Below are 11,690 nucleotides of genomic sequence, written 5' to 3' on the forward strand. Positions count from 1 at the left end.
GTTGGTATGTAATGAATTTATGCTTCATTTGGGTGATGGATGATAAAAGTTTTTATTACATCATTATGTTCATTTTAGAATTAAATTTCTAATCAATCATTGAGATGAATTCATTATACTAATAATTTAAAATATGACACAATGAAATGATATAAAAATCATACAAATAAAATACATAAAAATGATACAATTAAAAATTTTAATAAAAATATATATTAATTAATACAATCGCATATATTTTATATTTTTTATTGATATGAATTGTAACACATAATTTTTATATAAAATATAATATAAATATGTAAATTATCAATATTTTATATAATATGAATAAATAAATTATTATATCTAATTATAAAAAATGATTTTATTTATTATAAAGATAATAATAATCAAGAGCTTGAGAAAGAAAGAGCTACTGCAATAGTCCAAATTTCTGTAAGCAAAAGTCCTTTGAATCTGAGGATGGCCCAATAGAGATCGCAAAAGGGAAAAATAAAAACATAAGATCCTAAAAATAAAAGTCAAAAAGAATATTCCAAACTACTCAAGATTATCCTTTTCAAGAATAATCATTGAACAACCCAATGCCAATTTCCATCCATTTGTGGATTCAAACATACATCCCCAAAAGCATCAAAGTCTCACTATTTTTTGTAAATTTTAAAGGAAAATTAGAAAGAAAAACCTTTCATTTAAAAGGAAGAAATAAACTCTTTTCACATCTCAAAATCCATTTATTTGGTATAAAATATAAATAGAAAGTAGAAAAAAAAAAAAAAAAACAAAACACATCCCATTAATTTGAAAAAAAAAATCTACTTTTTCATTTTTCCCTCAATTAAAAAGAAAAAAATATTTTATATAATTAAAAGGAAAAAAAGTTATTGAATTATTTCATTTGTTTAAATAAACCCTTATATTTTGATTTATATCCAAGTAAGTTTTTATTTTAAATAAAAAATTATTTACATTAAAAACTTATTTAAGTACAAATTAAAATTTTAAAAATTTATTTGGATGCAAATTAAAAATTAAGTGTTTATTTGAATATAATAAAAATATAAATATTTATCTAAATAAAATTATAAAGTTCAAGAGTTTTTTTTATTATTTTAACTTAAAAAATATATATAAGTTTCCTCATATTTCATGAAATATATCAAATTACTTATAATTTATGCTCTTCCTATTTATATATATTATCATTACCCTAAAAAGTATTTTACCATATAAAAATGTATATATCTTTAAATAAAAAATGTTAAATTCAAACTTTTATTTTTCAAGATAAATCTTAAGAAATAAAACATCAATAAAATCAATAAGCGAATTGGCTCTTCTAAGATTATTCAAGAAGATAATTATATTGATAAATTCATTTGACATACTATGATTGAATTATATACATATATATATATATATTGATAAATTCATTTGTCTCTAAATAAGTGATTTTCCGATCAAATCTTATCAGCAACCTTTATTAATAGTAATCTCAACCGCATGGTCTATCAATTTCTTTATCCAAACATTTTTTAAAAAAATTAAAAATATCAATAATTATATAAAATATTAAAATTTTTGTTTATGTAATCAAGAACCAATTTTCAACAAAAAAAAAAAAGGAGTTGTAAAATTGTGTAAATCAAAAGAAGATAAAGTTAAAGAAAAAAAAAATTTTCAAACTAAAATTTAATAATTATTTAAATTTTTTATTTTTAATTATAATCAATTAAATTTTTTATTTTTATTTTAAATTAATTACATTTTTAAATTAATTTTTTAAATATTTATTTTCATTCAATTAAACTTTTGATTAAAAAATAAATTAAAATTTTTTTCTATCAAGGACTCAATCTGTAAAAGTAAAAAATTAAAAATTTAAATGATTGAAAAAAACAAAAGTGATTTAGATGATTATTGGATTTTAATTTAAGGGTTTTTTAGACAATTTAATCAAAACAAAAGCTTTCCGGACTATTCTAGCATTCTTTTTTTATTGTTGTGGAAAAATTAAAAAACCAAAAAAAAAAAAAGTCACGCACTTTTGTTTCCTCTTTTCATCACCAATCGCCACATCTCTGCCCTCAGCTTCATAAGTCGCCCTTGTACTCTTCTCTTCCCCACCACCACCATTTAATAAAAATAATTTTAAAAAAAAACGAAAAAATCATATTAAACCTTTTTTTTTTAAATCAAGCAATTAAAAATCCTCACTATTTTCTCCTAATTCAGTAAAACCCTAGATATACTCACACCACTGCCCCCCTTAACCTAAGAAGAAAAACCCACCCTTCTTTTTCAACGGTGTCATTTTTGTTTTAAGCTTTTTTTTTTTTTGACGTTCTGTACAATGTCGGGTTCTGGTGGAGTTTCGATCGTGAGAAGCCGAGGTGACGAGAATCGGTTTTTATATTATTTTTATATTATAATATTTTATTATATTTTAAATTATTCGATCAACTTTTGGTTTCCTATCTTTCATCTTTGTTTGAAACCAAGCCGCTTTCTATGTTTTTTACCATCTTATGTCAGAGCTAGTTGTTTACTAATTTTGTTTGATGCTTAAATATTCTAAAATTGTTTACATTTCAAAATTCAACAATGTTCCATGAAAGAGGCTAAACAATTCCTGATTAATTTGTTTTGAATCAAAGTTAAAAAAGTGGGAAAAACTCAATTCCGAGGCCAAATTCAATGAATGATTTGATTCATTTTATTTACGTTTGTGTGTATATATATATATATATTTACCTTCCTTGCTTTCCACGCACCCAATTATTGAATTTTTAATCCAACAAAAAACAACTCCCACTTAGACTGTAGTTTGATTAAGGTAAGAGCTGAAAAGGAAAGACGTTTGTTTATAGCCGCCAAGCAAAAGATTGGGTCAGCTCAAAGAACCAACAAAAATCTTGATCCAATTCTAAAATTCAAATAATCTAATCTATCCGAATATAAAGCAACATGTGAACTGAAGTGTTTTTACGCAAAAAAGGCGAATGAAGTGAGATTTTTTTTTTTTTTTTTGCTAAAATTTATTGAAGCAATCTGAACATATTTATGATCAAACAGATTTTGCCTTGAGAAGTATAGGCTTCCACGAAGATTGGTATACTCTGGCCCAAGCTATTTCAAAAAAGGTTAGTAAAGATGATATATACAAATAAGAAATATAAAAAAATAACATAAAAGTTTAGTAAGCAAATAATATATATAAATAAAATATATAAATTTATAAGCTGAATAAATGTTTCGTTATATATCTTATTTAAAATTTTCTACTACAAAAGAATGCATGGCTTTAACTTAGGTTCAGACTCTTAAAGTTTATTTACATGTTATGTTTAAAAGTTTGATAATTTAATGGTTCTCAAATTATTTCTTACATTATTCTCTATTATAGACTAGTAAGACATATCAATCCTTACCCATTATAAGTTATAAGCAAAAATGATTCAATTTGAATAAGAAATTTTTGCTAACCCATGCGGAGATATGATATCTCACAAAGACGCAAGTATTTTACTCCTTCTTAAGGGACAGAACTCGGTTGTAGAGTTCATGTTATGCATGTACAAATTAATGATAAATATATAAAATGAATAAATAAATAAAACAAATAAAATACAAACAAGAGAGAAAAAAATCTTAAATTTATTAGGTTAAGCTTGGATAACAAAAAATCATTTACTGGCTTAACGCTCGATCTCTCTAATGGAGTCGTCAAATTGTCATAACATATATATCCGTAAACCTATCACTAGATGTAGATTAAAGGAGTCGTCATCAATATTTTTTTTTAAGGTATGATTGATCATTAACAAAATCTGTCTCATTTAAAGAGAAGTCCCAAGATTAACTTAGGTATCTATAAATAATAGATTTTAGTCTACGAAATCAAAATTTAGATTCGAGAATACGATTATGCATGAAAAATATTATAGCACCCTTACAACTCTCATCCAAAAAATGGTACCTATCTGATTTCAAGTTATCCAAGCCTTAAAACATATTTACAATTTATCAAATAATTTAATTTTAAAAATTTTACATAAATTACTCTAATATATTGATAATAATTTAAGAATATTTTCTCACATCAGAAGTATTCAAAAAAATTATTTGTCATAGTTTGAAGAGGCCCTATCGTTGGATTCACTTAATTTTACTTCAAAAAATAAATACCTATAAATTGAGTTTATAAGAAGAAATATCCTTCAATCTATTGGTAAAATTTTTTGTTAAAAATTATCCTCCAATCTGTTAGTAGGAATTTATGCAAAAAGATGAGAAATATTATTTTATTATTTTTTTAAACTTGATTTTTTTAGAAAATTATAAGGCTTTCCAATATGATGTAAAACCTTATTTTGAAATACAATATTGGCACTCCAATCTATTATAAGGCTTTTTATTTTATTTTTTTTGAAAAAAAAAAGATTATGTGGTTTTTCAATATATTGGTAAAATCTTTTTTTTTAAATGATTGTCTTCCAATCTGTTTGTAAAACTTTTATTTAAATATGTTTTTATAAAAAAATATTTAAAAAGAATAGATAATCAAATAAACAAATAAATAAAATAATTAAATAAATAAAAATAAAATAAAATAATACTTAGTTAGCTTGGCTAAGCGGCTGAGCTCTGTGGCTTACTAGAATAAGTCCTCACAATTTCATATTCTGCAAAGAATTCCAAAAAAAAAAAAATTCACTACCAAAAGTCATATTTTTTTCTAAATGATTTTCCTTTCCTTTTTTTCTCGAGAATTTCAGTATAATCTTTTTCTCTATTTTTTTTTCTTTATCTTAAAATAATTTATAGAGATTTTCTAGTTAGAAACTTTAGAATTCCATTGATTGTCAAGGATTTTTAAAATTTTTTAAATCCCTTTAATTTAGGTAAAATCAATTTAATAGAAACCCAAACTTTGATACTCTGTTATCCTTTTTTGTTTGATTTCCTATTTCATGCTAGTTTAAAAAATTCTTAAAAATTCCTCTTTGCACGATTTTGTATAGGATTTCAAAAAAAATTTGTTCGATTTTTTTCTTTTTTTTATTTATTTAATTTTTATTAAAGAATAAACATACAAATAAAAATAATATTTGTTGGGGCAAAACCCACATCAAAGTAATATACATTTGGCTTATAGCCCCACAATCTCGAAAAAATTGAAACTAAAAATTTGAATGCACACTCCGAATGAAATAAGATGTCTACGTATATAAGCCATCAATTTCATACTATTACAAATGCGTGAAGTAAAACCTTTGCTTATATAAAAGCTAATTTTTATTTGATTAAAGAGAACTAGAAAAAAAATTTGCAATAGTAATTTGAAATAAAAGTTTATTTGGCAATAAATCAAAATATAAAAATTTATTTAAGTACAATAAAAAAGATAAGAGTCTCTTTAAATAAAATAATAAAATTTTAAAAAAAATCTATATTTTAACCTTTAGACATCTATAAGGAAAAAAGACAAAAAATAATTACGTTTGACGATGTGGCCTTTGGTCATCAAAACAGACTGTAAATTTGCAATATATAGTAAGATGAAGGAAGTTTTTTCCTTGCAAGGATAGGCACAGTTGTCGTAACGATTTTGTATCCGTCCGACGAATTTGAAAACAAAATAAAAAATAACGGAGTCGCCATCAATCTTTTTTTGGTTAGGTGCGATTGGTCACCTATTAAAACATATCTTTTTAATGAAATCTTAAAATTAATTAAAATTTATTAAAAAGATAATTTTAGGGTCTGCACAACTATCTGGGTTTGAGAGTCGGTTACGTGTGGGAAATGATTAACACCCCCACAGCACCCGTTAAAAACGGTACCAATTGACTACATGTTATCCTTTGATTTTGATAAAAATAATCTTATTTTCGGTATTTGAAAATTAATTTTCTTGATTTTTTTATTTATTGTTTTTATATTCAAATATTATTTGAGAAAAATAAATTAAAACTTTTTTTCTGAAATAATTCCTAAAATGTTCCAGTACGTTGGTAACATTAGAAGAACTCTTTCTCACCGAGAGATTTTTTAGGCATCACTTCTCAGAATACCTTAGAATCTTATCTTTGAATGTCCGAATTTATTTTTCGTAAAAAATTATGTCATGTATGCAATGCAAATAATAACATGTTGATGCACACATTTTATTCTTTTTCAAAAATTTTATTAATTTTTTTATTAATTTTTTTATTTTTAATTAAAATTTTGAAGAAAAAGGAATTTAATTATATTGAAAATTTTTTATAAATATTCCGATACGCTAGTAATATTTTACCAAAAATATTCTCACCTAAAGATTCTTAAAGCATCTCTACTCGAAATACTCTTAGAATCCCATCATTGGATTAAATTTCTTTTCTTCTCATTTTTATTACTTATATTTTTAATATATTAATCAATTTTTATTTATTATTTTAAAAAAAAAATTTACTGTATTGAAAAATTTTTTATAAATACTCTAATACACTGGTAGTATTTTAAAAAAATCTTCTCACATAGAGATTTCGTAGGCATCACTACTCGAAATATCTTTGAATCTCATCGTTGGATAAAATTTTCATTTTCCTACATTTTTTATTAGTTTAGTATTATTATTAAATTTATTTTTATATTATTTTATTTTTTAAAGTTTATTTTAAAAATTAACAAAATTATAAAAAAATTTAACCACATATTTCATCATTTAATCTAACAAATATAAATATTTTAATATGCATAAATATTAATAAAATAATATATAAAAAATAAAAAAAATTCAAAAAATAAATTTTTTTACCTGAACCGAACCGATCAATAATCCAGTCAACACACAGTTCGATTCGACGATTCGATCCGATAGTTCGGCTCTGTTTGGGCGGTTCAGTTACTGCCTAGTCAGACCGGTCAGAGGTTGATGGAGAAGCAGATCGTCGGGTCGGGTGTGCGGACCCCGGGTCGGGTCCAGGTCGACGGGTGAATCCTCCTTGACCTAAACGACGTCGTTTTGAGCGTTTATCGAAATGACATCATTTTGATTTTCACTATTTATATCAAAGGTTCAAAAAAAATTTTTGGTCATTTTTCCTTTCTTCTCCCAAAAAAATAACTATTTTTTTCTCTCCTTTCTTCTCAGACCAAAAAAAATTAGGGGACCAGCCGACCGTCGTCGTCGTCGCGCCGTCGCCGTTTGTCAGTCACCGTCCGCTGTCACCGGTGGTCAAAAAATCCATAAAAAAAACTAAAAAATTCTCCTTATCCCCCTAAACACAGATCTGGGCTTGGTTTCTCCCGAAAGTATCTCAAACGACCCAGATCGACCTTCAAAGTTTCAGCCAAAAGAAAAAAAAATTTTCTTTGTGCTTTTTTGGTTTGCTTTTTTTTGTGTGTTTTTGTAGGTGTATTTTGGTGCTGGGTTCCCCATTCTAGGAGACTGTTTCTGCTTTTTTTGTGTTTTTGCAGAATTTTTTTGACAGAAGCTCTCTTTTTTTTTTGTAAAATTTTTTTATCGTTTTTTTTTTCCTCCTTTTTGTTTACAGATAACAAGCTCTATTTATAGAGTTTTTTGATATTCAAATCTCAGATCTTCTGAGATTCGAATCTTATTTTTTTAACTGAAAATTCACGTCTGCCATTCGTGATTGGCAGCTTGTCAGTTAACCGCTGGCAGCTAGCGACGGTGATTTTGAACTTTAGGGATTGTACATTTAATGCACTAAATTTGAATCGGATAAAGAAAAAGAAGAAGAAGGAAAAAATAAATAAATAGAAAATGAAAAAATAAATAAATAAATATATAATAATAATAATAATAATAAATTATATTTACAGCAGTAAAAGGATAAAGACAAATATCTTAAATTTAAATTTTAAATTTATTAAATATTAAAAATGATTATATCAATTAATTTAGTTAAACTTTGATTTTGATGAAAACAACTTTGATTTTCTAATTTATTATCATAAGTGAAAAAAGAAAAACCAAAACAATATATATATATTCTCTTTGTCCTAAATTATTTGAGTGTTATACATTAATTTTCATGGAATAAGTGTAATTTTAATTTTAGTTTAACTACGATCATAAAATTCAAACTTTTCGGACAAAATATCCGAAAAGGACTAGGGTACGTGTCAGAATTAGTTTCACATTTCTTCTGAAACTTGACTTTGTCATGTTCAAGATATGTAACCAGTAAATCTTGAGAGATGAAGATAATGCACTCATCATTTTCAATGGATAGCTTTATCAGAAAACAACTTTTAATTTAAAGCTTAAACACATTCGATGCTCCTTTATTTATTACTGGCAGTTGACATTTTCAGTTCGAGCTTCCTGGTAGCCACGATAAACTGTGAACTCTTGTTAGCAATATGAAGGTCATATGGACCAACAACTGCTAAAACTAGAAAGTAAGAAAAAAAAAAAGACATGCATTCCACATTGTATGATCATTGAAGTGGATGCTATCTCAAATTCTCAATTTTGGGATTTTTAGCAGGCATCAGGATTTGCCAAGAGGTAGGCTTCAATGGCCTTGAACATTCCCGAGGCCTTTTCTTTGCCTGCCTTGATTCCCTCTTCCTTGATCTCAAAGTCGCCAATGGTGTAATACTTACTAGTAGTCTTACATATGGATCCCCCAGCTGCAGAGGGTTCTAATTTGGTCTCGTAAGTGATTTTCTCAAGAGTGTTCATCAAAGCATCCCCTTCAATTATACTGTAACTATATACAAAATTTTCTGTGTCTAGTTTTTCTATCTTCTGCTTCACATAATTGAATTGGCTTCCTGTTGAGGAAAGGCAAATATTAGGCTTTGGTTTCACAAATGAGAAAAAAAAAAAAACCCGGAGCTATACTTGCAAGTTATAATTCCATATATTATATTCAAAATATTTAGCTGCCTACATAAACTAACAAACCTTCTCCGAAAGTAACTTTCTTGATGCTTCCAGGCTCACCATTGCCTTCAATGTACTCAACACTCTTAAAGGCCTGAGGAACAACCTTGGGAATGAGCTTGTCACCATCAAGGATACAAGCCTTGAACATCTTGGCTGGTGGGATTGTAGTAACAACCTCAGATTCGTAAGTGAAAACACCCATGATCGCTTTGAGATTTGGAAATGATCAGAGGAGGAGTGAAAATAGAATTGATTGATATTTTGCAGAGAGATTTTTGAGGTGTGGAGATGTGAACCTGAAGTTGTAGTATTTATAGAGTAAGAATGAAGATTAATCCAGAAATTAAGCACCTAAAAAAACTTGCAATTGATTCTGGTTTGTGTACTGATCTTACATATTCTTCAATATGCAACAGACAAGCTTACTATAAAGAACAAATTTATGGATCTTGAAAGCAATCAACATCAGAAGAGGATTAAAAAGAAAGAACTCTAATATTTTAAGCACTGAAGACCTTGGATTCAAGTGCTTGGCATTCAAGTGCTTGACCTATTAGGAACTCGTAGGTATGTGGTAAATTGTAATTATAATGATTAACTTATAAAAGTATCTAGTATATGTTTTTCATTTCATATATCAGAGATAACACAACTCAAACTCTTTTTATTACAACGAAACACAGATGATCATAACCAGAGACCACCACTTTTATTACCCAATCAAAGACAGTTTTGGCAAAGACAAAAGAAAAATACCAAAATCACACCATTAAAACTGAGACGACACGAGGATAAGCAAGCAGGAGCTGATAGCAACCTAGTTGTAGAGATGAGGATTTGCCAAGAGGTAATCTTCAACAGCCTTATACACTGCCGCTTGCCTTTCTGATCCAGCCTTAATTTCCTCTTCCTTGATCTCAATGTCACCAATGGTATAATACTTGCAGATTCTCTTGCAAAGGGTTCCTCCACCTGGTGCTGCCTCAAACTTGGTCTCATAAGTGATTTTCTCAAGTACGTTCATCAATGCATCACCTTCGATCACACTGTAAGTGTGTGACAAGTTCTGTTTGTCCATTGCTTCAATCTTTTGCTTCACATACTTGACTTGGCTGTCTGCATTTGTTACCAAGCAAATAAGAATCATTTTTCACTTAATAACTTACATATAGTACTTAGGTTGCTCCTATTATTTTTTTTTTTCTAAAATACTAGAAAAGTCCCTAAACGATCCCAAATTTTTTTAAATAAGTTTATATATTTTTATTATATTCAAATAAATCTTTATTATTTTATTCGTATTCAAATAAATCATTATTTCAAACGAAAATTTGATTTACATTAAAAATTTATTTAAATACAAATTAAAGGTTAATAATTTATTTTAATATAAATTAAAAGGTTAAAAACTTATTTGAATGCAAATTAAAAATTAAAAAATTATTTGATTATAATAAAAGTATATGAGTATATTTAAGTAAAGTGATAAAATTTTAAAAAAAAAATTTATTATTTTAATCTTATTTTTTAAAATATCGTATCCAACAAATATTCAATAAAATTGGACAGAAATATAAAAGTCTCATCTTCTAAATATATGAAAAAATTTCTTAAAGATTAAACATAATTATGTCCGAATAAAATTAAACATAAATAACAAAGTTTAATCCTTATAAACTTTTTAAAATTCTGAACATATCCGTATCCAATACTCATCTCAAAAAAGCTAACCTTCAGCAAAAGTAATCTTCTTGATACTTCCAGGCCCACCATCTCCTTCAAGGAGCTCAATGCTTTTGACTGCATGTGGCACAACCTTGGGGAAAAGGTTGTCAAAATCAAGAACAAAGGCCTTGAATACCTTGGTTGGGGGGAGTGGGCTAATAACCTCAAATTCGTGAGTGACAACACCCATGATTCTAAACTAGGATTTTGAAAATGTTCAAATTAAAGTAGATAAAAAGACAACAAACAGGATGATGAACCTATTGTTTGAGCTGTGGGGAAGAAAGTGAGAACTAGGATGGCATTTATAGACTGCATTTGAAGCTGAAAATTAAAATTTCTTCAATTTTTTTTTGGTTGGGTATATCCAACATAGTCATTACTCTTCAAAGAATTTGCACTAGTCAAAGAAAGCATGCACCCTGCATGAGAATTTCATAGTAAATCTCCTATTGGTCATTTTTGTTCCAATTCCTTTGCTTTGTATTTGCTTTATTTTTTATTGAAAATGCTTACGTATATATGTGGAAAGAAAATTAGAGGGAATGATCAAATGTGCTGACAAGGAACTTCAAATTTGATTAATTACATGGATAATAAAGTTTAAGTGCTTTTAATTTTTCCCTAAATAAATAAACAATAAAAATTTTACCATTTATGATATTATAGGTCCATATATTTTTATTGTATTCAAATAAATTTTTAATTTTTAATTTATATGAACAGTTAATTTAAACTCAAATAAACCTTTAATTTTTAATTTACATTTAAATAAACTCTTAACATAATACATAATAATGCATGTAAGATACCAGTTTTTTACGATCATAAATGCTTGAAGTAAAATCTTTATTTATATAAATAATCAATTTTACATGATTAAAAATAATGAAAAAAATTGGAGTATTTAATTTGAAATAAAGGTATGTTTAGATGTAAATCAGAATATAAAAATTTATTTGAATGTAAGAAAAATATAAATTTGTATAAATAAAATAATAAAGTTTAAGAATTTTTTAAATTTTAATCTCCGAACATTTATAAGGGAAAAAAA

General features: G+C 26.3%; 2 protein-coding genes across 2 annotated transcripts; both read right to left on the minus strand.

Annotated features, from left to right (window-relative positions):
• Positions 1 to 8,237: 8,237 nt before the first annotated feature.
• LOC111306897 (major allergen Pru av 1-like) lies at positions 8,238 to 9,368 on the minus strand. Its single transcript, XM_089751734.1, has 2 exons — positions 8,930 to 9,368; positions 8,238 to 8,796 (listed from the first exon to the last, which is right to left on the minus strand). Exons 1-2 carry the CDS (start codon positions 9,111 to 9,113, stop codon positions 8,501 to 8,503), a joined length of 480 nt encoding a protein of 159 aa, XP_089607860.1. The 5' UTR covers positions 9,114 to 9,368; the 3' UTR covers positions 8,238 to 8,500.
• Positions 9,369 to 9,504: 136 nt separating this feature from the next.
• LOC149512707 (major allergen Pru ar 1-like) lies at positions 9,505 to 10,918 on the minus strand. Its single transcript, XM_089751733.1, has 2 exons — positions 10,643 to 10,918; positions 9,505 to 10,027 (listed from the first exon to the last, which is right to left on the minus strand). Exons 1-2 carry the CDS (start codon positions 10,824 to 10,826, stop codon positions 9,729 to 9,731), a joined length of 483 nt encoding a protein of 160 aa, XP_089607859.1. The 5' UTR covers positions 10,827 to 10,918; the 3' UTR covers positions 9,505 to 9,728.
• Positions 10,919 to 11,690: the final 772 nt, after the last annotated feature.

The sequence above is a fragment of the Durio zibethinus genome, chromosome 22 (genome assembly GCF_047325235.1).
Source record: "Durio zibethinus cultivar Kanyao isolate XHJ-2024 chromosome 22, ASM4732523v1, whole genome shotgun sequence".
NCBI lineage: Eukaryota > Viridiplantae > Streptophyta > Magnoliopsida > Malvales > Malvaceae > Durio > Durio zibethinus.